This window comes from Hyperolius riggenbachi, chromosome 11 (assembly GCF_040937935.1).
Source record: "Hyperolius riggenbachi isolate aHypRig1 chromosome 11, aHypRig1.pri, whole genome shotgun sequence".
Lineage (NCBI taxonomy): Eukaryota > Metazoa > Chordata > Amphibia > Anura > Hyperoliidae > Hyperolius > Hyperolius riggenbachi.
Window position 1 is genome coordinate 57428936 of NC_090656.1, and position 26386 is coordinate 57455321.

The 26386-nt window shown below is 42.6% G+C and overlaps 1 protein-coding gene across 4 annotated transcripts in view; it reads right to left on the reverse strand.

Moving 5' to 3' along the window:
• The window catches only part of BANP (BTG3 associated nuclear protein), an 873745-nt gene that overhangs the window by 329217 nt on the left and 518142 nt on the right, over positions 1 to 26386 (reverse strand). For all 4 annotated transcript variants that reach the window (XM_068260652.1, XM_068260650.1, XM_068260649.1 and 1 more), the window contains one exon: positions 8331 to 8498. In XM_068260652.1, the coding sequence (XP_068116753.1) occupies positions 8331 to 8498 (168 nt within the window). The remainder of the gene's footprint in view (positions 1 to 8330; positions 8499 to 26386) is intronic.

A 26386-nucleotide genomic window follows, 5' to 3' on the forward strand; every position in this document is an offset into this window, starting at 1 on the left:
TTTTATTTTCAGTTTAGGTTCTCTTTAAAGCTGTGCAGATGCAGGAGACGTTTATTGCCCTAACTGATCATTTAGCACGTATCCACAGTCTGTATATAGCTGTAGCTGTGGGCAGTTGAAAGGTTGAATTAGTGCATTTTTTTTCCTTTTAATAAGGAGTCACTCTAAAATATGGATACCTGCTTATGGAGGAGACAATAATACAAAAGTAAGATTACAAATATGGAGAAGAGAAAGCACTTGTACAAAATGCAGCAGGGATGGATACTGCCAAACTGGGCTTACCTGCAGTGTGCTCCACTGGTAGTCCACAATTTCAATCAGAGGAGAAGAAGTAGATGGGCACAGCTGCTAAAATACCCTTTATTGTGGCTGGGTTAACACAAAAAACCTTACAGCAGTGGGGGGGAGGACAAGTCTGACAGCTGTTTCACAGGCACAGGGACTAGCCCTGCTTCATCAGAGATGAACAGCTGTCAGACTTGTCCTCCCCCCCCCCCCCCCCACCCCACTGCTATAAGCTTTTTTGTGTCAACCCAGCCACAATAAAGGGTATTTTAGCAGCTGTGCCCATCTCCTTCTTCTCCTCTGATTGAAAAAGTAAGATTCCCTTCTGCAGATGGAGATTGCAGCCGTGAGATTAAAACCTTGTTCATGTCATGACGCACTTCTGTGCGCATTTGGAAGCACGTATGATGTGCGACTCGCAAGAATGGCAGTAGGGCATAGACAGCCCTTCTGACGTTCACATCATAGGCGCTGCACAGCAATACGATGTGCTATGATTCACTTGCGTACTGCTGCATGTGTTCAGTCCTCAAGCACAGCGCTGACCCATTCACTGTAATGAATGGGATCAGAAGTGCAAAGCATAGGGGCGCAGATGGCGTGCAATCGTATGCATTGTGTTCTGACTGCAAGACCATCTGCGCGTCAACGAGGCCTATGAAACACTTTTTACTTGCAAGGAAAGCTATTGCAAATTTGGACAAGATACTAAAGGTTAGAGATGTCACTTTACCAACAAAGAATATTTAGAGCCATGGTGTTCCCAGTAGTAACACATGGCTGTGAAAGTTGGACTATAAATAAGTCATGCGTAGAAAAATGTATGCTTTTGAATTGAGGGTTTGGAGAAAACTACTGAGAGTTCAATGGTTGATAGCAGGGCTGTGGAGTCGGAGTCGGAGTAATTTTGGGTACCTGGAGTCGGTGGTTTCGATAAAGTGTGGAGTCGGAGTAAGATGATTTTTTTATCCAAATCCATAGCTTTTGTAAAAATTAGACTAGGGAGTCGGAAGTCGAGGAGTCAGAGCAATTTTGGATACGTGGAGTCTGAGGTTTCATAAACTGAGGAGTTTGAGTCGGAGATTTTTGCACCGACTCCACAGCCCTGGTTGCTAGAAGAACTAACCAGTCAATGTTTACAGAAATAAGGCCAGAGTGCTCGCTAGAAGGGTTAATACTACTATTAAAACGCAAACACTGGTCACATAATAAGGACGGAGTCTTTGGAGAAATCCTTGATGTTTGGAAACTGACGAGGAAAGAAGAAGAGGACAACAGAGGCTAAGATGGATAGACAGCATATGTGAAGCTATGAACATGCCTGTGCAACAGCTGAAAGAAGCAGTGATTGACAAACACATATGGTATGCAAATGTACATGTGGTCATGATGAGTTGACTAAAGGAGGAGGATGATCCTCCCAGCAGCTGCCTCTCCTTTGGATAAAGAAAATTTATCCAAATAGTATTAATATCTACCAAATATATTGCTAGCATTGATGCCCAAACTGGTACCCCTGTTCCGCTATAATGCTTGAGCGGGTATCAGGTGTTTCAGTTTGGCAATGACCTGGCAGGTAAATGCTGTAAAGGTAATTGGATCATACCTGCATGAACAACAAACAACCAACATTTGTCAAAGCACATGAAGATTACCCTGTGATGCCTTTGGCTGCCTGTGGGACTACAGCTGGATGCAGATAGGTTGGATCACTCACTGGCATGAGTGACGTGAGAAGCAGATGATAAAAGGCATCTGACTATGTACTGTGGACAAAAATATTCACTCCTGCTTAAGACATCAAGGCATAATGGCAATACTCCTAATAGAATGTTCTAACAGCAGCAGGAATAGACTACTTGGTAACTAATTTGTTTTGTGCAAATCATCCAGTACCGACATTTGCTTCACCTGCAGGTTTCTTTTAAGAAGGCAGCAGCTGCAAAATGAATCTGTATTTTGGAAAAGCAAGTTATGATTCCAGGTAGCTGGCGTAGAGAGGCCAAAATAACTGGAGTGAGTTTGAAGACATAGCTGAGAGGCTTCCAGTGACAGCGGGGGTCCGGGGAAAGGGATGGGACTGCTCTGCATTTCTGCCGGTATTGGTTGCGCAGCAGACAGGCGAAGAATAAATATGGAAGCTGCTAAAATTATTTCCAGTTCATACAAAATCTGAGCCCAATCACCTCTCAAAAACAGACTTCGTGAATAAGTCAACAGCAGGAGCCGATGTGATGGGTCACTAATGAGGTTCTTGTTTGCTTTAGGGCCTGTTTCCACTACACGCAGATTGGATGCAGAATGGATGCAGAAAAACTGACTCCAATGAATGCCTATGGGAAAATCTGCATCAGAAAAATCGCGTTTAGTGGAAACAGGCCCATAGACATTCATTGGAGTCAGTTTTTCTACATCCATTCTGTATTCAATCTGCGTGTAGTGGAAACAGGCCCTTAGAGAGTTCTGTAGACTGACAGTGCTCTGTGAGTGGGTTAAAGGGAACCTAAAGTGTCCATGTTTAAAAAGTATTATTTGAACTCTACAACCATACAATAACTTACTACACTATATTTGGCTCTTGGTTTTGCTCCCAATTTTGCCGATCATATAATGATTAAGCTTCATTAAAAAAATAAATCAGTTTAAACCTTTAAAATGTAGTGATTTACAATGCCCCCAGTATAGGTAGCCAAGGTTAGGTGCCCCCATTATAGGAAGCCAGGTATATGTGCCCCCAGTATAGGAAGCCGTATAGGTGCCCCCAGTATAGGTAGCCAAGTATAGGTGCGCACAGTATAGGTAGCCAGGTTGGGGACCGCCAACATGATCAGGGAAAAGAGCCGTGGCTGGAGAGGAATGGGGTGGACAGAATGCCGCCCCTTGGAAGACATGGAAGGTCTGACCCTGGAAACTCTGCTGTAGAATAAATGAATAATACCTTATAGTGTCCAGAGATGGTAGGACTTACAAACTGTAAGAAATTGAGGCCCAAGCAAAAGTGTCCTATCTTTGCCAGTTAAAGGGGCACTATGGCGAAACATTTTAAAATTTAAATTATGTGTAAACATATACAAATAAGAAGTACTTTTTTCCAGTATAAAATGAGCCATAAATTACTTTTCTCCTATGTTGCTGTCACTTACAGTAGGTAGCAGAAATCTGACACAAGCAACAGGTTTTGGACTACTCCATCTCTTCATGGGGGATTCTCAGGGATTTATTTCTTTTCAAAAGCACTTAGTGAATGGCAGTTGCTCTGTCCAACCTCCAAAAAACTGTGTCGAGCAGGGAAGCTGGCCAGCATCATTGTTTAAATCATTTTTAGGGATTATCTATATAAAGAATAAAAGCCTTGCTGAGAATCCCCTGTGAAGAGATGGACTAGTCCAAAACCTGTCGCTTTTGTCAACATAGGAGAAAAGTAATTTATGGTTCATTTTATTCTGGAAAAAAATGACTTATTTGTCTATGTTTGCACATATTTTAAATTTTACAATTTTTCGCCATAGTACCCCTTTAATGGGTATTTCTGCCTATATATTTAACTGTCTGGGTGGACGTACCATTGCCAGAGCATAATAGCGATAGCAATTTGGTGAGCTGTTAACTAAGGTGGTTCCCCTGCTAATGAGTCCTTAGCTGCAGACATGAAAGCTGCAAATGGTTCAGACAGTATACGCCAAGGTTCATTGGCATTGCTTTGTCAGGCCTGAAGGCTTCAGGAAAAACCATGAAAAGTCTAAGTAACGTTATTATGAAAACACATACACTTCACTACATCAAGATGAATACACATTAGCTGTCTTTTAACCCCTTGACTTTCGGTAGAAATTCACATTAAACCATCAGAAAATGTTTTTGAAGCAGAACAAAATTCTTGCACAGCACAAAATAAAAAATATTTAATCCACATGAAGTTGCTGAAGAAAATTGCTGCTGTGTTCCTGTGCTTATGCCAGATCAAAGTCTCTAATTAGCTCTCAGAAACAGATGTGAATAGACCGCAGAAACACCTGCTCTATCCCCATACAGTAAGCACTGAGGCTTAACCCCTTCACAGCTCCCTGAAAAGTGAAATCAGCTTGTAAACTTCAGTTTTTTAGGATTTCCATAAATTGTAATAAAGTATGTTTTTGTCCATAAAGGTAATAATGCTATGGCTAATCTTTTACAACAGAGATGAAAATTATGAGTTTAGTTCCACTTTAATTATGAGCCTGCAGTAAAATGAGATCCAATTGGTTGCTGTTGGATATGGCTCTATTAACTTTAAAGGGCAACTGAAGCAAGAGGGATATTGAGGCGGCCATATTTATTTCCCTCTAAGCAATACCAGTTGCCTGGCTATCCTTCTAATCCTCTGCCTCTAATACTTTTAGCCCTAAACCTTGAAGAAGCATACAGCAGATTAGGTGTTTCTGACATTGTTGTCAGATCTGAAAGATTAGCTTAATGCTTGTTTCTGGCACTATTCAGACACTACTGCATCCTAATAGACCAGCAGGACTGTAAGGAAACTGGTATTGTATAAAAGGAAATAAATGTGGCATCTCACTTCAGTTGTTCTTTAAAACAGCTAAACTTTATTAAACTTTACACTTACTTACAAGAACAGTGCTGGACTGTAGAATCAACGTAGAATCAACAATGAGACACAGACAACCTGTTACTACAACAATGATGACCGCAGCAACCCTGTCTTATGTACTTTTACATGTCCAGCACCATCACTGATGGGAAAAGGATTATTACGTTCACATTGTTTCATGTATTTTCATTTCAGTCTCTTGGACAGGAGTCAGTTTAGAGAATTGAATTTTTCCACTCAAGTCAGAGTTTGGCCCTGTCGGTCGCAGATACAGTGGTTAGTCCTAATAACCATCCAAAAAAAAGACCTGTATGGGGAATAAATTCTGCTCCCCTTTTCTCTGGGAGAGGCTCCAAAAGGCTGCTTTTAATATAAGCCCTAAAATGCTTCCACAACATTGCTGTAATGCACAGTCTTGAGCCAGGAAGGCCATATGTAAACAATGGATCAGCCAAGGTTCCCAAAAGTACAAGTGACTGGGCTACCTGCCCTGATCCAGCTTCTGATGTCACCGTCACCAACTACAGGTCACAACCCTCTACTAACTGGTGACTTCATGTCAGCACAGTTGCTAGGTGGTCAGCAGCATGCCCTTACAACAAGGCAGTCACTGACACCATTTCCATTAAGACAACTGGATTGCGATTCCTGTTGGTTACTTGTAACCTCTAAGCTTCTGAAACAATGAGAGAGACCAAGAGTCCAATGGTGCAATATCTCTGTTATAAATGGATATGGATGTTAAAGATATACAGTATGTATATACTAGTCTACCTAAGCTCATTTAAAAATGGGCTCTAGGTAGTGATTTAACTGCGCCACCGCCACCAGTGTGCATGTGCGTGCCCGCCGCGCATCCGGCCGCCCGCGCACCCGGCCCACCTGTGCACGCACCCGTCTGCCCACCACACGCGCGCACCCGTCTGCCCACCACACGCACGTACACACCCACCCTGCTCCCTGGCCTCACCTCCCGTCCCAACGGCTGTCTGTACTACGCACATGTGCAGTACAAAAAACCTTCGGACAGACAGACAGGGAAAGATGGTGACGCAGCGAAAGTTAGGTTTTATTGTATAGGATACTGACAAAGGTGGGTTGCACAGCCTGTGACCATCGTTGGTATCCCAAGACTGCTGTGCAGATACTAGTAGGTTGCTCTCCTTGATAGTTTATAAAAGACACATGGTCTTCAAACCAATTAACTCCTAAGGGTATGGACTAATCTAAACACACTGGTGAAGGTGTCCAGAAGCAGAGTTCCCCAACCCTGTCCTCAAGGCCCACCAACAGTGCCTGTTTTGCAGGAAACCACACACAATCATAGGTGGGGTAATTAGTGTTGCAGCAGAACTGATTAACTACCTCTGTGGATTTATACAAAACATGCAGTGTTGTTGGGCCTTGAGGACAGGGTTGGGGAACACTGCCTAAAGTATCAATATACAAACTATGATTTTAGGTAAGAAATATGGGCCCTTATTCAATTTCCATGTTCTCCTAAGTTTTCTCTTAGGAGATAATTTTTCAACTTCTGTTTAAAACAACTTTTTAGCACTCTGCAATTGAAATAGTGCTAAAAGTAGGTGAAAAAGTAGTGCCAAAATTTTTCTGAGTATTTTCTTGCTTGCTGGCGTCTTAAGAGGCATTTTATTGATCAGGTATGAAAAGATCACCTAGGAGAAAACTTAGGAGAGAAAGGGATATGGCCCATAGTGTCTTACCTCCTATGAAGGAAAAAAGTTTTAAAGGAAAATTTTATTTATGCATATATGAAACACGTTTCACAGGTACTGGTCTGCTTCCCAAGGCGTTTAGATCATTTCCATTAAGGGTTTGTCCACGCATAAGGCAATTAAAAAATGCTAGTGGTTAAAAAAAATGCCTCAGAATGTATTTTTAAAATGCCTATGTATGAACAGGCCCTAAAGCTATGATCTAAGCATCAGTGGCGTTCCTACCATAGAGCGCAGAGTGACTGACAGCTAGGGGGGGTGTTGCCACGACCCCCCACAGCAGCAGAGCAGGAGGGGGAAGCAGCGCTAGAATGAGGGGCAGCGGCGGAGAGGGGGGCCAGAACCCTCTCCCCCTCCCTATATTACCGGCAAGTGCAGGCTCGGCGGGAGGCATGCAGAGAATTACTCACCTCACTTCCGCGTTCCAAGCGCTGGAGCGCAGCGTCATGTCGTCACAGGTCTCCGTCTTCAATGCCGCCCACTGTGCTTCCTGATTAGCAGAAGCACAGTGGGCGGCATTGAAGGCGGAGATCTGTGACGACATGATGCTACCAGTGCTTGGAACGCAGAAGTGAGGTGAGGAATTCTCTGCACGCCTCCTGCCGAGCCTGCACTTGCCGGTAATCTATGGAGGGGGAGAGAGGCAGAAGGAGGGGTCCCAGGTGAAGGGAGGGGGGGTTCTGGCCCCCCTCCCCGCCGCTGCCCCCCCTTCTAGCGCTGCTTTCCCCTCCTGGGGCATTTATACGGGGGCAACTGTACTAGCTATACTGGGGGCAACTAAACTAGCTATACTGGGGGCATTTAAACTAAGTTTACTGGGGGCAACTAGCTTCACTGGGGGCAACTATACTGGGGGAAACTGTACAAGCTACACTGGGGGCAGGGCAACTGTACTAGCTATACTGTACTGGGGGCAACTGTACTAGCTATACTGGGGGCAACTAAACTAGCTATAATGTGGCAACTATACTGACTTCACTGGGGGCAACTATACTAGCTATACTGTGTGCAACTATACTAGCTATACTACTGGGGCAACTATATTACCTGTACTAGTGGCACCTATATCTGACATTACCTGAAGTGTGCTTAGTGTGCCATATTTGCTGCTTATTTTATCTTATAATACCCAGCACTGGGTGTCAAATGCCCTAGGTACACCACTGCTAAGCATGTTCACAAGTGGGAACTTAGTATTATTATTATGTATTTATATTGTACTGACATTTTCACAACGCTTTACAGGGTATATAGTCTTGTCACCGTCTGTCCCTCAGAGGGGCTCACAATCTAATCCCTATCATAGTTATACGTCCATTGTAGGGGAAACTTATTGGGGGAGGCAATTAACTTCTGTGTATGGTTTATATAGTGTGCTGGCCGGGACTTGAACCAGGGACGCTACAATGCGAGAGAGTGTTCAGTCAGCTAGATAGCGTACAGGTAAGGATTTGAGCCTTTAACCAGGGTTCAAACCCTGGCTCAAGCCAGTATGTAAAACAGTACAGAGTCTGTGGGCAAGGTTCCATAATCATCCTGGTCGCCCGTGGAGTGCGCCCTAAGTGGCTGCAGCTCTGGGGCTTTGAGTCCACCAGGAGAAAAGCTTAATATGTCTTGTCTCGTCTATCCACTACACCACAACTGAAACCATAAAGGAAGAACAACACTGGTTTCCTGCACAGCACAATTCTCGAACATTATGTCAGACGGTGGCTTACCTGCCGCACTATATGAAGAGTTTGATGGGGTTCTGCGGGAAAAACTTTTTACTGCCAGACTCTGTCCTCTCTGTTTCCTGCGCCAAGCAGTGCGACACTTGGAGTCGATGCTTTGCTTTATCCGATACCAGTCTGATTCTGTGATTCTAAACTTGTGGAAGAGGTGACCTGTTTACGGATAGAAACCAAGAACCACAATTAGTCATAACAAGTATTTTTTTTTTCAATTCATTTGAAATGAAGGGTAAGCTACTGTATTTTAAACACATTTACAGTCAAGAAGCAATTAGCCAAGTCACACGCAGACAGACTCCTTGTACCTCGCAGAGTCTTCCACTGTGAGCTTCTACCCTAGCAGGAAAATGTGTTTTTATTGAATGGTATTTCACAGAGTTTCATCCCGTTTACAAATAAAAAAAAAAAAACCTCTTCAATTTTGATATTGCACTATGCAATGTTGATGGTACAGTCATTCTCCAGTTTTCCCAGATTTATGTACATTAAGGGCCTACCTGAACAATAAATCCAATGTATTGGTCTCCAAAAGACATAGCTGTTGCTAATGGTGGCCACTAATGATCCAGTCTTTTTTCTCCCAATCTTACAATTTCTATGTAATGTAAAGGATTGCCTAAATTATCCGTTCAATATATTCACTCAATGTACCCTTATAGTACATATATTTGGTAAAATTAGATAGCTAAAAAAAAAAAAAGGTTTGGCACCTTAAAGGTGGCCACTAACAGTCCTATTTCTAGTGAAGAATTGTTTGAGTGATCAGATAATTTTGATGGGATGTGACGGGATTGGTTGTAAATTATCTCAGTTGATGGGCACAATCGATTAGCAATGAGTATAAAAATAGTCTTATTGAAATTTCATCGAACCAAAATTTGGATTTTCTTGTCAGTTGTGATAGATGGGAAGCAACGATTGGTTCGTTGATGGTGTAGTGAACAATGTATTACGATATCTCATTTCCAATCAGAATTATCTGATCACCCAAATGATTTTTCGCTAGAAATTGGATAGTTAGTCGCTACCTTAAGATTGTATAAAGAGTGCACAGTCAGATCCCAAAGTGTATGGCCAATACTCACAACCAATCATTTGTGTACAATAATCTTTTTTTTTAATGTGTAGCGATTTGGATGGCGTGCTGACATGTGGTGTGTTAACATTTGCTGAATATGACTATATCTAAATTTCCCAAACAACAAAATACATTTCCAGAAATAATCAGGGCGCTGACAAGTGGAAATTTTCAGGGATCAGCAAAGCTTAACCAACATTAACAAAGTTGGCCTGGTTACCCTGACGGAAAGCTTGTACCATGTACATCCACTGCCACCAAGGCGTGTAGCCATGAGACTTTGAACTTGCACAGCTGAAATAAACTACGATTTTTGACAGTTCATTCCTTGGCAGGCTGTGAGAGTCTTTAAATCATAATTTTGAAATTTTTTGGGCTTAAGAAATTTCATATGTTTTGTGGGCTGTTTTAATAGCAGCTTGGGTCCTAAGGTGCCATTCAAAATATCGGAGGAAAAAGCGAACTTCAGGAGGGAGACTTGAAATAAATACAAAAAACAGAAGGGAACAATTCAATCACATTTCTCTCAATAAACTTAGCTAAAGTGTGCTTAGTCTTCTAAACTCAACACAGATGCGATGCATTAACCTATTCCCTGTGTATATAATCTATATAGGACTAGTATCCACAAATTAAACTGACATGGATGAACTAAGACTTTGAGAAATCAACTAATGGAATACTTAAAGGATAACAGTCATTATGCACAAAAGTATGGTTACCCGTTTACCCCTAAAGTGCATTAAAAGACTAAAAAGATCCTACCACCTAGATTGTCCAGATACAGATGACTAGCCAATGTCTCTTAGTGCCTCCTACATCAACTACGCCAGTTGTGAACAAGAGGTCCATTATGTGTCTATAAAAGAGGTCCTCTCCTCTGTCCCTTAAAAGCAGGAATATTGAGCTCCAGTTCTCAAGAGCCAAAGGTCCTCACACATTTTGGGCACAGATCAAATTAATTGATGAGACTTTCAAGTAGAAAACACTTAATTCATTGCCCCAGTCCACTTCACTTCACAGTCCATCCTAAACACTGGCATGGATATGGCTCTGGAAGACTGGAGTTCAACACCTGTGTTCTAAAGTCTCTGGTGACGGAAGAGGGGAGAATCTTTCCATAGAGGTTGCAGAGGGAAAAACAAAACTGACGGGTTGCAACGCTACTTCACTCAATTCAAAACAAAAGCAAATATTCAACTAAGAAGCAGGCTTTTGATATTGCTTGTCAGTAGAGAGATGTACAGTAAATGGAATGGCAGTTACATTAGAAGTCCTAGTTATGGAAGCCATATACAATGGAAATGCTTTATTTGACTAAAGTTAAACAAAAAAGGAAGCATAAACAAATTACATGGCTAGTATCAATCATTTCTGATCTATCTTCTATTTCTTTTTTTTTTTTTTTTATTTCTCACTTTGCAATGTGTTTTTTGTATTTTTCCCACAACTACTATTTTTCCGAAAAATTCATTTTTAAGTATCAAGCAATGCTGACACATCCACAGGTCTGAGTTTTCCAGGCTACACATTACACAGTAATCTTTATGTCCAGTTATGTAACGCTTAGGTGTATTTTGATACAGGCAGTAATGGAAGGTAATGGCATGGAGGTCTTCCTCAGTATTTGAAGTGTACCAGAGACGAATCACCCTCATGTATTTTACCATATATATCAGTGGGAACATCAGTAAAAAACATCTACCCCTGCTCTCTGTGTCATCCTTCATTGCTTAGCCTGCTTGTTATCAGCCCTGATAAAATCCCCAACTGAGCATTCAGTCTGGCTTTGCTCAGGAATCATTACAGCTGAGTCTGTCTTTGCTGATGTCTTTTCAAGCCCAAGCCTACCCCCTTCTGGCTTTCCTGTTCTGTATACTGCAGCATCACAGAGAACTGTGATGAGATGGGAGGAGCTGCTAATGTAAGGGTATATTGAAAAACTTTTTTTTTGTTTTTAATCTATATTTGTTAGTCATAAGAGGTTTTTAGAAATGGTAATTTCATTTTGTGCACAGCCCACTAAATAATATGCTTTTCTGATTAACTGTGTTTTGCATGTAGTTTTAGTAAAAAAAAAAACATAACACACCAGAGAAGGAAATCGTATTTATTTTGTAAAATCTATCGTGGGATGTGTTTATTTTGTGCCAAAGCGTTCATCTCTGGTTTCCTTTAAATACCGTATCCTAATTATGGGGATTAATTAAGTACTTTGACCCTCATAGCCTTGCCAAGTCCAATTAGGCTAAAATAACCATAAAATAAATGGCTTTTCCATCACTAAAGTTTCTGTACCAAGCTTCTGTAAAACTGGGAGGAAAAGAGATTCTGAAGTTTAACCGCTGACAAATTATTTAATCAGACTTCACACTGGATTGGGCATTCAATAGGAATAACATTTAAAGGGAACCTTAAGTGGCATGTGACAGGATGACATAGACATGTGTATGTACAGTGTCTACCACACAATTACATTTGCAGAGTTCCATTTTTTTCTTTTCTCTGCCTGAAAGAATTATTCAGCTATGCAACTGAGTTTTTATCCAGTCGGGATCCAGACTGACTACTGATAAGGAATTACAGCTATTTCTATCCTGAACTGTCTGACCAAAATAAGTCAGGAGATGAGGATAAAAACAAAATATGTTTTAAGAACAATTGTAGTATATTTATATTTACAGCATATTTGCAGATATAAGATTCTATGGGGTGGACCAAAAAGAATCTGCGTGTAGTGTCAGCTCAATGCAACTCTGAATGAAAAGCAACATTGAATATAGTGTGAACGCCGCCTTTGAGTACCTGTGCCCGCATTCCCTGTCACTACTCAGCAACAGCAATGACATCTCACTCGCTTGGTGATGGGAAACATGAGGAAACATTTGTGTTCAATGCCAGTGTGAACCTAGCCTCAAGTCTGCAAGTGCCACAGAGAAATCCGTTTCAAAAGTTTTGAATGTGGAGCACAAGACTATTGCACTATTTTCCCTGCTGCAAGTTTGAGGTCCTTGCACACTGGCATTGTCAACCTGTGTTGCATTACCCTTCCTTACCACAGAGTGCCGCGAGTGCAATGTAAGTCAATAGAGCCTTGCAGAGTTATTATTATTAATATTATTTATTGTATTTATAAAGCGCCAACATATTACGCAGCGCTGGACAATACATATATACAACGATACAAGGATGACAGACATAACAAGGTTATACAACATAGAACAAAGTTATACATGCAAATTGTTCAAAACACATGATCGTGTGATATGGGCTGGTTAGGTAGGCCCAGTAATACAAGTACGAGGTTGTCACAGGACAGGAGCATATGATACTGTAGATTACACTAGGGAATGGAGGACCCTGCCAGAGGCTTACAATCTAAAGGGTGGGGTGGAAACACTAGGTGGGGCTGTTAAATATTCAGTAGAGAGTTACTGTGTGGTAGGAGGTAGGTAGGCCATCATAAAGAGGTGGGTTTTGAGGGCTTGCTTGAATGTGTTGAAAGAGGGAGCAAGTCTAATGGGTGGTGGAAGGGCATTCCAGAGGGTGGGGGCAGCTCTTGAGAAATCCTGCAGGCGGGCATGGGAGTGTGAAATGCGTGGGGTGGTGAGGCGAAGGTTGTTGGAGGATCGGAGGATCGTGTATACCTGTGAACAAGCTCCGAGATGTAGGTAGGGCAGGTTTTGTGCACAGATTTATACGCCAGGCATAGAATCTTGAAATTTATCCTGAAACGGATAGGGAGCCAGTGCAGGAATTCACAAAGGGGAGATGTGGATGCGGAGCGGTGCGAAGAATGGATTAGCCTTGCAGCCGCGTTCCTCACTGATTGAAGGGGGGCAGTGCGTTTCAAGGGGAGGCCAGAAAGGAGGGAGTTACAGTAATCAAGGCGGGAGATGATGAGGGCATGGATGAGCAGTTTGGTCGTGTCCGGGGTTAAGAAGCCTCCCCTTCTTAACCCCGGACACGACCAAACTGCTCATCCATGCACTCATCATCTCCCGCCTTGATTACTGTAACTCCCTCCTTTCTGGCCTCCCCTTGAAATGCACTGCCCCCCTTCAATCAGTGAGGAATCTTGGAGATATTATGGAGGTGAAAATTGCAGGCTCTGGTGATGTTTTAGATGTGTGGGATGAAAGAGAGGTCAGAGTCCAAGGTGACAGTTAATGTAGTACGATGCACCGAAGCATCTGATCTTATGCAAAGTCTGCAGCGCATTACCGCATGAACTGTGCTTACAGCACAGATCATGCAAGTAAATGGGCGATGCAAGCAGCATGCACAACGAGGGCGTGTGTCGTGGTGCGGTGTGCATGCGTGGACAGACAGGAATCCCACTGACAAACTTCCTGCCCAGCAGGGAAGCAGGAAGTATGTCATTAGTCGTGGGCCAGGCCTTTGCATATGACCCGCCACATGAAGCTTCATATCTGCAATGGGATGCGGTGCTCGCACTGCATACATCAAGCGTAAAAGACAAGCATTGCAAAAAAGTGTAACATTTAAAATGCATAGATATAAAATGTACATTAGCCCCTGAGTAAAATGTACTATAAATGACTTTCCTCTTATGTTGCGGTCACTTACAGTAGTAAAAAAACAGACAGATTTTAGACTATTCTATCTCCTCAGGGGGGATTCTTTACAAAAGCATTTCCTAGGAAGGGTCTATGCAGAGATGCTGGCTGGCTTTCCTACTCATATGCATACTATTTTGGCAGTTGGACTGAGCAATTTAAAGCAGAACTGAAGTACACTTAAAAAAAAAAAAAAAAAAAAACTTTCACTTACCTGGGGCTTCTGCCAGCCCCTTGCAGCAGACCTGTGCCCACGCCTGGAATACATCTGGAGTGTGTCTACTTCCTGCTTTCATGGAAGCAGACCAAGGGTTGACATCCTCTGTTTACATAATAGCTGTGCCTGCTAAGGACTGCCAAATGTATGTGCAGACACAGCTGAGAGAGCAAATAAAACTTGTGATTAAGCCCCATACACACACTCAACAGCGGTCTTTTAGGCTCTCTCAACCTTTCTTGTGAAACACCTAAAAAAAATCTCTTGCTATTGTTCAAGCAGCTGATAAGACTGATAAGAAGTCAATTCAACATTTGGATTGACTTCTTATCGGTCTTATCAGCTGCTTGAACAATAGCAAGAGATTTTTTTTAGGTGTTTCACAAGACAAGTTGTGAGAGCTAAAAGACCTCTGCTGAGTGTGTGTATGGGGCGTGGGAATTAGACAGGCTCTTCTCTCTAAAACATACAGGGTGCCTTTCTCTCTGTTTTCTTTGTGTCCTGTGCAAGAGTTCAGGTCCACTTTAAATTACAACAAAAGTGAAAGTGATATGGAGGTTTCCATATTGATTTCCTTTTGAACAATGCACATTGCCAGGCTGTCCTGCTGATCATCTGCCTCTGGAGCCTCTATATCACTCTCACTTCACTTGTCCTTTAAAGTGGATCCAAAATGAACTTTTACTCATTGCATAATTGTGTTCCTTACATATAGTTTATAGGGCATTCCTCAAGCCAAATACTTTTTTGTTTTAATACTAAAATTCCCTATAAATTAAACAAGCCTCGCCCACAGCTTCTCCAAAACACCCAGGCACTCAGACCCATGTATCAAGGGCTTATGGGAGCTCAGTCTGGGCAGAAGGAGGTGGAGGAGGTGTTACTGGCCAGAGATTTCAGAGGCAGAGGGAGGGGGTAGTGAATTTTTCACAGGCTGAGGGGTGGAGATGCAGTTGCAGATTAACTGTGTAATGATGACAAACAGAACGTGGCCGATCTCATTGTATCACTGGAATACATCATCATAAACTGTTGAAGCTGTATGTAGCCAGATTTGCTGTTTAAACTATATAAACTTTAGATAAGATATATAGATAAGTTACTTGTTATAGTTAGTTTTTCATCTCGGATCCGCTTTAAGCGAGCCACACAAGTATAGGTTCTAGTGCAATCTTCTTAAACCACTGATTTTAAAGTATTTGAAAAATAATCTAAAGTGACCATCTGAATGGTTTAAAAACAGTTTATTTGATTAAATGCAATCAAAGTTTTCAGTTCTCCCATTCGAATGAAAAGCTATGGCAATAAATAGAATTTAATCACTGCTGGAAATTCAGCCCTAAAGTAAACGCTATTAATGATCCTGATGGTAATGCAGGCTGTAATTTTCATTTAATAGCACTTTAACTGAAAAGCTTAGGGCACTCTATTCAGAAATCATGGCGACACATACAGCTGCTTTATGGGCCGTGACAATTTAGGATTAGCTGCGCATGTTTGGCTCATTAAACGCTTGGACGAGGGGAGCGGGTGAAAGCTCTCATTCCAGCCCCGGATCTTATTGTCTTACAGTCCCGTAATGGGCCACAACTCTCTCCGATTCCCAGTGATGAAATCATAAAGTAGGTCTGAAGCCTGCATTATATGAAACAGGTTTTGTGCATCAGGCTGTTACGCATTATAAACAGAGCTAAAATCTTCAGCAACATGACAAATCTCAGGAAAGGGAGGAAGAGGGGAAAAACAAGATCAATTCTCATCTAATCAAGATATTGAGCCAGCCAAACAAGCTTCCTGCCAGCTGAGGCTGTTCTCGTTTGCCGAATGAACCCTTCTACGGAGCCGTGCAATATTTCTGCCGCTATTGCTTTATATTATGGGCGTCAGAGGGATCCGTAACAGCTTCCAGGTGCTGCCTCATATCCTTCACCCCCCCAAAGGCCAAAGACAGCAGCGATGTGACCGTACGGAGATCACATAATAAAACACAAACCCAAAGAGCAGGATGACCATATCAAGAATTTCAGACAGCCTCGTGCCTAAAATCAATGTGATATATTTTATGCAGGGCTCCTGGGACATTGTTGATAAGCAGTGAAAAGCATCTCAAACTCTCACAACTGCTTGCTGCTGCCTGGTAACTGCTCATTGCTGCCTGGTAACTGCTTGCTAAGCACACAGTTCAACAGTCCATGGAAAAGAGGCCTTAAAGTACACCTGAACTGAGAGGGATATGAATAGGGATGGTCAACGAGTTACAAATAATTTCAAGTTGATGCAAGATTATGCAAATTATATATGCAAATTTATGCAGCTTGAAAATGAACCAATCAAATCCTGCTGAAGTAAAACTCAATTGTTCCATTTTCAAGCTGCATAAATTTGCATACGAAATTTGCATAATCCTGCATCAACTCAAAATTATTTGCATCTCATCAACTCACTAGATATGAAGGCTGCCATATTTATTTCCTATTTAACAATGCAGATTTCCTGGGTGCTTAACCTCTGCCTCTAATACATTTAGCCAAAGACCCTGAACAAGCATGCAGATCAGGTGCTCTGACTGAAGTGAGACTAGATTAGCTGCATGCTTGTTTCAGGTGTTATTCAGACACTACTACAGCCAAATACATCAGCAGGGCTGCCAGGCAACTGGTATTAAATAAAAGGAAAGCAACCACCATATCTCTCTCACTTCAGGTTCCCTTGAAAATTAGCCAGGCGGGAATAAAGCAGCTTTACACAAACCTACTGTACAGTACAGCAGACACCATAAAGTGCCACGACATTGCTTAGGTTCACACTGGGGCGTTGCGTACCCTGTAAAAACAAGATCCTAACGCAACAGAGGGGGGAAAGTAACATTGAGTGTTTTGTGATATATACAGTGAAGAATACAATGGCTATCATTCATAAGTGTGTTCGGTAAAAAAAATCTGTGTGAGTTTATACATTTTCTCCATGCAGAGACACAGCCTTACAATAAAAAGAGGCAGCCCCAGCTTCCCTTTAGATGTGCATTTTTTTTACCACTTAAGGAACTGCAGGAATTTTCAATGATCTGTGCTGGGTGGGCTCTTCAGTGTCATTTTCCACTAACTTGTGACAAAAACAACCTGCCGGCGCTTCTAAATAACTGGCGGATGGGCGGAGACTAATGCCGGCGGATGCGCGCGTATCGGCATTACGCGGTCCTGGGGGTGCCACTTTGCTGCCGCCATTTGGTAGTGGGCGGTCAGCAAGTGGTTAAATTGCCACTGTTTGCCCTGAATCTGCGCTGAATCTGTCTATTAGTCTTTCTAAACAATCTATTTAATTGCCACAGCTTAGAAGAACTTCAAGAAATGTTACACATGCAGGTTTTCTGATGTGAAATATATCTGAAAACAGGTACCCAAGAGGTTAAAAAACACAGCCTGGGTATTCTGGAAAGCCCTTTTTGTTCTGCTCTCACTGCTGCTGCCTGGGAGGTCTGTCTCCATTAACTTAGCTGTTATCCGCATGCTTATCGCCTCTTCCAAGGAATCTGTATTCTCGGTCCTGATACCGCCTGCTCTAATCTTTATGAAATGACATTTAATGACATGTTGAGATAATCACCGCACAAGGCGGTAATTTATCGCTCTGCTCTGGAATGTCAGCTTTTCATGCGGTAACAGCTTTTATGAATGGACATTTTGCTAAGTGCTCGGTAAAGTCAGCTGTTTTCAGCATTACCACATGCGGGAATGCTTTATGAATGATAGCCATTATGTACAAAACATGCTTCACTGCAACTGTTAGCGTGCAAGTTATGCGGCACTACACTGCATGCATACGTCATGGCAACGTAATTCGCTGCACCACACTGCTAACACGTTGATGCAAGCATAACACTACTATGTAATTGCATCATGTTAGCAATGCGATTTTATTGTCCAATGCTCCCCAACACCTAACATAGCTTTACATTCACTGTCTGTGTTCACTCTGCAAACTGTGTCTCTTTCGTAAATAGTTCTGGCCCCACACAGAACAATACAACAATGAATTCTATTTTATGATCTGAAATGATCATATCAGTAGGAAATCGAATAGTAAGATCAGAAACGATCATTATCGCCGTAAAATCAATTGTTGAAAAGATTTGACGGGTTGAAATGCTCTATTAGTTTGTTTCCATTCTTTTTAAGTATAGTCACTTCTCCAGTGAGTACAAAGCAAATCTATCTCTTAACCCTTAGCCCATATACTGAATTACACCGCTCAATAAGGTTCACAATAGGCAATGTAAAACTTGCACTGGGGCCTAAAGCTTCTTAGCTAAGCCACTGATGCACAAGCATGAAGTGGACGTATACAAAAAAAAAAGAAACTGTAAAAATGATGATGGTGTGTGTGTGTCAGTGCACACCAAAACTCTAGCAGATATTCAAAACGCTAGAGGTTTTTGAAGCAGATTTCAGAGCGATTCTAGGCATGTTTAGAGACGTTTTCTAAACATGCCTAGCGTTTTCTGGACCGTTTTTGAGTAGCTGATTTCATATATTGTTACAGTAAAGCGGTTACTGAATAGCTACTGTAACAAAAATGCCTGGAAAACCGCTCTGATATGGTGTTTTTCAGAGCGGTTTGAGCTTTTCCTATACTTTACATTGAGGCAGGACTCACTATACTTTACAAGTGCTGCAGGACTCACGTTTGCGGTTTGCTAAAAACCTCAAACCGCTGGTGTGTACCAGCCCATTGAGATACATTAGCCAAGCGTTATCACAGGCGGAAGCGGTTTGCAAAACGCATCAAAAACCGCCCGGTGTGCACCAGGCCTGCGTGTGTGTGAGGGAGGGGGGGGGGGGGGGGGTTCATGAGGGAAAAGGAGATTCAATAGAATCTCCTTTGTATTCAACTTTACCCCATGTCAACAAGGATCCAATCTGTAATTCAGAATAACTAGGGCATACTGGAAGCAGGCACTGGACTGAGCAGGATTGCACAGGAGAGACTATTGATGTCCTTTCATCTCCTTAGCAGTAATCCCGAGTCGGGCTTGGGATGGAAATTCACAGCTCAGAGCTGTAATCCTGTGCCGATGAGTTATATGCAGGAGCAGGGCAGTTTCTAGGCTAAATTTCACCCAGTTCGAGAGTCCAAAAATATGCCCCCCCCCCCCCAACCCTCCCCCCCTTCCCCAAAATCAGAGCTGCTGAGAGAAATCATGTCAAAAGGCTTCTTGAAACCAACTCACCATTTTTATTTTCAAATTTTTTTTTACTTATGCTTAACACAAGGTTTATTGAGAGAAAAAAAATATAATAAATTGCAACACTTCACTAAAAGGTGCAGGCAGGGTGATCCAGGAGAACTGTAGCCCTGGGCTGGTTGGCTGGCTGGTTGGTGGTCAGACTCTGGCCTGGTGGTCAGAGCCCACCATGGTCTGACTGTGACTCCCTGGCTGGGGATTGGGGGGGTACTCTTTTTGCCCTGGGCTGGTTGGTGGTCAGACTCTGACCACCAGCCCAGGGCAAAAAGAGGAATTCAAGATAAAGTGTTGCGCCCAATTCGATAGCAGCAGAAACTGTAGAAGGGGTCCCACTTCCTTATTAGATAATGCAAAATCACCAAAAACAGACTGCGCTTGTCAAATGGAAAATTAAAATCTTTAATAAAATTGTGAATAAACGACCTATGTATAAAATTGTGTATATATATATATATATATATATATATATATATATATATATATATATATATATATATATTATAGATGAAGATATATTGCTTATTACTGTTAAAAATGATAACGCCTAAAATGACGGGGTGGTGGTGTCTTTACTCCTCAATTGATTTATTGCACATTAATATTCTGTATTAATGTGAAAGTGAAGACTACGGAGGGTAAGATTGTATAGCACCTTACAGATGATCATTTAGCCGTATGCTGCATATTCAGTGACTATTTCAACCATATCAGCGGTTCAGACATGGAAAATAGTGTCATAAATACAGAATATTAATGTGCAATAAATCCATTGAGGAGTAAAGACACCACCACCCCGTCATTTTAGGCGTTATCATTTTTAAAAGTATTAAGCAATATATCTTCATCTATAATAGAAGATAACACTTTCGTTCATTTTTATATAAGCTTTTTTCCACACAAGCTATATATATATATATATATATATATATATATATATATATATATATATATATATATATATATATATATATATATATATATATATATATATATATATATATATATATATATATATATATATATATATATATATATACACACACACACACACACACAATTTTATACATAGGTCGTTTATTCACAATTTTATTAAAGATTTTAATTTTCAATTTGACAAGCGCAGTCTGTTTTAGGTGATTTTCCAGGGCAAAAAGAGCACCCCCTACCCCCAGCCAGGGAGGGACACTGTCAGACCATCAGACCATCCACCACCATGGTGGGTTCTTCTGAGTCTGACCACCAGGCCAGCCCAGGGCAAAAAGAGCGCCCCCCTCCCCCTCCCCACTCCCCCCACGTCAGAATGAGAGGCAGTGCAGTACATAGACTGCCTGCCTAGGCTAGTACTTACCATGATGTTGTTGTTGCCCATGCCCATCATCAGAACTGGATTCTTGGCCGGGAAGTCAGGCGCCGGGCCAGAATCGGTGGGGGTCCGGGTGGCCGTGGGGGACAGGTGCTAGCAGGCAGCGGCAGGCGGCAGCAAGGGCCAGACAGGCACACACACAGTAGCAGCAGCAGTGGCAGCGAGGAGCCCGACTGGCCAAAAGACTCCACCTGTTCTGGGGCTGGGCACTGCTGCTGCACAGGAAACGTCCGTCCGTGACAGGATCATCGCGCGGTCTCTCCTGTCACGTGACGTGACGTCAACACGCAGGTCAGGAGCGCCCAGAAGGATCATCTAGCTAGGAACAGAAGCCGGTGATCGCGCTGGTGCGCACAGCTCCTCCTGCCTCTTGCTGCACCGCGTCCGCGCGTCACCGGCTCTAGCACTGCAGTGACATGACGTCACATCCTTCTCCTTCTGCCTGGCGCCCCCCCAAACTGTCTGTCATCGGCGCCCCGTTCAGCAGAACCGGCTGAACGGGGCAAGAAACGGCCCTGTGCAGGAGCTGCTGCAGATCTCTCTGTGGTATGTATTTTGTTTCTTGTTTCTTTAGGGTCTAAAAGCTTGTGAAAAATGTCACGGTTTTTAGACCCTAAATCTGGAAATAATGTCAGGGGGGTTAAGCGGTCAAGGACCATAGGGGACATGATGAAATCATCACCAACAGCGAATGCACATTGATGCAGGGACAGGATAGGCTTACGAGTAGTCACCCGCAGAAGTTGAAATCACCGTAGCCAGTTTGTCCCAGGCAAAATGGTAGGCTTTGTTTCTAGGCATTTTTTGAGCAATTTGTGCTTTTGTTTGGCGATTGGTGCTTCTTTTTTTTTCTGCAGACAATAAGGAAGTGAACTCTTTGACCTGGAACTGAATATCTTTAATGTACTATGTAATGAATGGCGCTCACAAAATTGCTTATCCAATCGCTTCTTACAGTGCTTAGCGATTTTCTGATACCTTCCATTGAAGAGCAAACACTCTGAAAATGGTGCAGGACTCGCGTTTGTGATTGGAAAGAAAGCTCATCGCTCATGTGAGAACACTTACATTGAAATTCATTGCACAAGCGCTTTTTAAAAACGCTAGCGCTTAAAAAAAAATCTCAAAATGCTCATAGGGCTGAATTCTCTAAAGCGTGATAACTGCTATCACAGCAGTTATCACGTGATCTGCCGTGTGATCGGCAGATCGCATAGTAACTGCTGTGATAGCGGTTATCACCCTTTAGAGAATTGAGCCCATAGTGTGAACAAGCCCGTACAGTTATCCAATATTCTGTCCCTGCAAGATATGATAAGAGAAGTGCTCTGTTTGCGTATCTCTCCAGCAGCCGTTGGAGAGATACGTAGAGGGCACACTTCTCCTGCGTAGCTGGCTCCGATGACGCCAGTGACGGGACCCGGTTCTCGTAGCTGCGGGCAGCGGAGGACGGCGGCATGGGAGCGATCCAGGCAGATGGGGCTGGAGGAAGCCCCAGGTATGTATAAAATCTTTTTAATAATATCAGCTCTAAGTCCCTTTAAGTCAAACATCTGATCTGCATGCTTGTTTAGGGTCTATGAGTAAAAATATTAGAAGCAGATGATCAGCAGGACAGTCAGTCAATCTGCATTGTGTAAAAGTATAAATATGGCAGCCTCCATATCCCTCTTACTTCAGGTGTAACGTGTTCTGCATTGCACTGGTCATATTTTAGGACAAAGCACAAAGTCTTTTCAGCAGAATTGGTTGACAGCAGGACAAGGTCACATCAATGTCACAGGCAGAGAAGCCTGAGTGAGTAGCCTGGGGGAGAGGGACACAAATATCCAGGTCCAGGAGGCACAGAATTCAGTCCATGCTATAAAATCAAATGCTAGACAAACTTTACATAAACACAAGGGTAAAACGTTATGGCTTTTGGCTATTACAAGGTGTCCCGGGACTTAGCAGAGAGGTGTGGTCACATTCAACAAGCCAGCATTGACTTATTGCATTTCACAAGCCGGGAGTGCTCCAGCTTCCTTTGGAGTTGGTCATTTGTTTTTGGTCCCACACTCCGGTAGCCTGGCCCTAATAAAATAATGACTTCATAGAAACCCTACCAGGAAACATGACTGGACACTAGGAGGGCTCACTTGGCACTGAGGCTGCCACATTGACAGCACCATGCATCATAGGAAATGGCAAAGTATGAAGCAAAAATGCCATACACTGTTAGCATAACATTTCCTTCACTGTGTGCAGATGATGGCGGGAGGAAAGCAGACGGGTCTCAGCTTACAGCCGATCTGACAACAAAATATTTCACAAGTTATATCGGCCAGAAATAAAATGACATAACTTGCGTAACATGCAAATAGCTGGAAGCTCATCTTTCTCCACAATGTAAGTATGCTGTTCACAAGGTATTTATTGTCTTGGTTTTAAAAAGGAACTTTACAGAAAGACAGACGTAGGGGGAAAAAAATCAGTTGAAAAAAAAAAAACATTTGCCCTTATCTAAAAAAAACACACCACTAACAATGTGATTGGTTAAAATGCTGTTTTTTGGTATATATAACGGGACATGATCCGTGAATGGAGGAAAAAAAAAAAGTTTACTTTAGTCATTTATTTAGGAAAGAGTTCTTTACAGTAAGAGTGATTAAAGTGTAGAATATGTTACCACAGGAAGTAGTTAAAGTGGACCCAAATTAAAAATACAAGATTTCAAAAAAGAAATCTATTTTCTAAATTATAATAATAAATAGCAGCCTTTTTTCAGCTGCATGATGACAAATATAAAATATTTTACATTTATTGGAGAAACCCCTCCCTTCCTTTCAAATTGCCGGGACAGAATCCAGCAAACTGGTGGAGTAGATGGTGTCCAGCAAAGGAGGAATTGCTAATGGCTGCCACCTGTATAACTCTAGTTATGAAAAGTGAAGGGTGAAAAGCATGCACCAAAATGCTCAAAGGCTTAAAATGAGGCATCGTCAAAGCACTGTGACATAATGATGAATAGATAATAATCTTGTTAAGCAGACACTGAGGGAATACAGGAAATAAGCTGGGTTAATATGTGGCGAAAAAAAAGGTGAGAACATGCAGGAAAACCTGACGAAAGAGCCTTCAATGCGGATTCACTCCCCAAATCAACTCCACTCCTAGAATTCAGGAAAACAGATGCTTTGGAAACAAGGACAGATATTTATAGCAGAAGGAATGTCTTCAAGCACAGTTGTACTTTAAAAGCTGTCTTGTAAGAACACATTAAAAGTACAGCCTGATCATTTGGATAAGGTGTGGGCAGATTCCCCTTCCCACAAACTGTGTATTTCATGTGATGCTTTCCTCCCAAGCCATCTTTCCTTCTCTCTCCACATTTCATCACCTTTCTTTCCTCTTTTTCTTCAGTCTTCCTCCTCTCTTTAAATAAGTCCTTCTGACTGCTATAGACTATTGTCAGGCCTTTTCGTAGTTGTTGATATGCAATGTTCTGCCTTTTTCATTGCTGTGTTGCATCAGTTTTATTTCAAATTAAAAAAATGTAAAAACGTCTAGCCTGATCAAAAAGGAACACATACTGCATAATCAAATTTGGACCATTTATCAGGTATCCCCATAGCTCCCAACTGCCCCCTTTTTTGAAGGAACAGTCCCTCTTTGGGAACCAAATCCCTCTGTCGATCTTATTTTCTTAATTTATTCTCAGAACTGATGTACAGATCTATATAAATATATATTTATTTTTACTGAAAAAAAATCTAATTGACTGTAAATGTTTTTCCATCTTTTATTATTTACTAGCGGACCTGCGGCGTAGCATACGCCGCATAAGAGGGTAGCGGGCAGGAAGGGGGTATTGGACCCCCCCTCCCTCTCCTGGGCCCCCCATCTGCGCTCCCCCTCCAGCTTAAGCTCAGCAGCAGCCGCCAACGCTATTAGTAAGAGGCAGTGGTCGGGGATGACTCACCTCTTCGGCACAATTCGGCACAGCGGCAGGGAGGGGCGTCGGACACCCCCCTCCCTCACCTGGATCCCCCATCTGCGCCCCCCTCCACATTAAGCTCAGCAGCAGCCGCTATTAGTAAGAGGCAGTGACTCACCTCTTCCGCGTTCCAGCGTACGTTCCACTGTCGTCACTTCCTGCAATGCCGCCCACTGTATTGTAAGTGGACAGCATTGCAGGAAGTGAAGACAGTGGAACGCACGCTGGAACGCGGAAGAGGTGTGTCATCCCGCCCACTGCCTCTTACTAATAGCGGCGGCTGTTGCTGAACTTAAGCTAGAGGGGGAGCGCAGATGGGGAACCCAGTTGAGGGAGGGGGGTCCAATACCCCCTTCCTGCCTGCTACCCTCTTATGCGGCGTATGCTGCCGCTGTTCCCAATACCCCCTTCCTGCCCCCTACCCCCTCCAGCTCGGTGGCAAGTGTAGATCCTCCCCTGGGGGCAGGGCGCCACTTCTTCTTGCTTGGACCGGCCCCTTCTTCTTGCTTGGACCGGCCCTGGGGGCAGGACGCTACTTCTTCTTCTTGCTTGAAGGTTGAGGCACTTAGCCTATTTTATATATATATATATATATATATATATATATATATATATATATATATATATATATATATATATATATATATATATATATTGGATTTATATAGCGCCTACATATTGCGCAGAGCTGGACAATACATATGGTTACAGACATTAATAATAGGGGTGACAGACAACACAGTACAGGTAATAAGCAGTAAGACACACAATGCCAGATCATACACTGGGGTAGTTGTCCAAGTAATTTAAATTCACAGTATTCTGTGAGCAAGATGCATGATCAGGTAGGCTACACAAGAATGGAGGGGACTGCCAAAGGCTTATAATCTAAAGGCAGGGGGTAGTGACATAATTAACCCTTAGATTTCCATTGACATCTGTAGGAGTTTCTAAATTTTTACCTCCATTTGCCACAGATGTCTTAAGGTGTATACAGTAATTGTCAAAATGCACTGCATGCAGCATTTTTGGTGCAGGCATTCCTTGAAAACGCTACACAAATTGCAATCTCAAACACTAGCATTGGCGTATTGTGATTTCTAGTTGGACCGAGGCCTAAAGAGCTTCTTCAGTGCTTGAAATGGAAAGACAGACACCAACTGGACCAAGTTGGAGCAGGGGATATACTCTGCACTCTGAGCCCCCCCTTCAGCCATGCTCCCAAAAGGCTGGGCACAGCTGTGGTCAGGAGCCTTCTGGGAACACTCAGGTTGAAAACATTCATAGCTGTAAAAGTCGATGGTGCTCCTGCACGCAGCCGGGAGTGGGAGAAGACGCACAAAGAGGGTGTGAAAAGGGAAAGAACATGCACACTTCATTGGTGAATGGAGGTGCGGGCATATATGTTGCCACAGGTATGGCCACCTTGTACATTTTGATTGGATTTTGATTAAAGGTGCTGCAAATGATCTGTCGCTTCTTCAGGCATATTTACCTGAGGAACTGGAACCAGGGCATAAAACGCGTTGTTTGTTCTTTTCAATAGATTGTCAATGTATTGAACAGCATCATTGATGGCCAGCAC